Source organism: Salvelinus sp. IW2-2015, unplaced genomic scaffold (assembly GCF_002910315.2).
Source record: "Salvelinus sp. IW2-2015 unplaced genomic scaffold, ASM291031v2 Un_scaffold1585, whole genome shotgun sequence".
Lineage (NCBI taxonomy): Eukaryota > Metazoa > Chordata > Actinopteri > Salmoniformes > Salmonidae > Salvelinus > Salvelinus sp. IW2-2015.
This window is the reverse complement of record NW_019943009.1, coordinates 100,795-101,574: the sequence shown is the minus strand read 5'-3', so window position 1 is coordinate 101,574 and position 780 is coordinate 100,795. Positions and strand designations below refer to the sequence as shown.

Below are 780 nucleotides of genomic sequence, written 5' to 3'. Positions count from 1 at the left end.
TACAGGAGGAAAAGAACGAACATAGATTGATTCGTTGTTAATTTAAAGATTAATACACACACACACACCTGTTTATAGAGTTGTCCTTCGGCGCCAGGCTCTTTTTTGTGGTGTTTGGCATCCATACACATGTTGAGCTTTTCTAAAGACTGAGCCCGGCTGGCCAGGGATAGCAGCAGGACCAATACCCACCACATGTCTCTACAGCTGGGTCGGTGGAGGAGAGAACCCACGGATGCGAACTACACTTCTATCAACACACTGCATGGGTAAAGCAGACACGCACACGCACACACACACACACACACACGAACAGATGAACAACCCAGAAATCTGCTAAAAACACATTGAGAAAGATGTCTAACAGTTACCTGCTGGTCTATTACAGGAGGAACATTTTACTGTTGTATTAAACCTTTCCAGCACACACATTCTTCACAAAGCATAGTCATCTTTATAATCTATCAATTTACTGTAAATCTCACACTCTCTCAAATTAACCAACATCTAGAAGAATGATAAGCATGAGCCAATTAGAATAACACAACAATGGATTCACAATACCTTGTAAAATGTATTGGTGCAGGGTGTCCGGTTTCAATCACCTAAACGTGATCTTGAGTCCTTTACAATGCAGAGTAGCTTCTGTAACTTCAGGTGTGTGCATGATCATATGTGTCTGTGGCTTGTGGAAAACTCCCTGACATGCAAATAAGAATGGTCTCAACAGAGCAAAGTCTGCCTCTGTGTGTGTGTGTGTGTGTGTGTGTGTGTGTGTGT

At 42.4% G+C, this 780-nt stretch overlaps 1 protein-coding gene across 1 annotated transcript in view; it reads right to left on the bottom strand.

The window, feature by feature from the left end:
- Positions 1 to 715, bottom strand: part of folr (folate receptor) — a 4,426-nt gene extending 3,711 nt beyond the window's left edge. The window contains exons 1-2 of the mRNA XM_070439348.1: positions 565 to 715; positions 69 to 261 (exon numbers count right to left, since the gene is read on the bottom strand). Coding sequence (XP_070295449.1) covers positions 69 to 197 — 129 coding nt within the window. The 5' untranslated portion in view covers positions 198 to 261; positions 565 to 715. The remainder of the gene's footprint in view (positions 1 to 68; positions 262 to 564) is intronic.
- Positions 716 to 780: the final 65 nt, after the last annotated feature.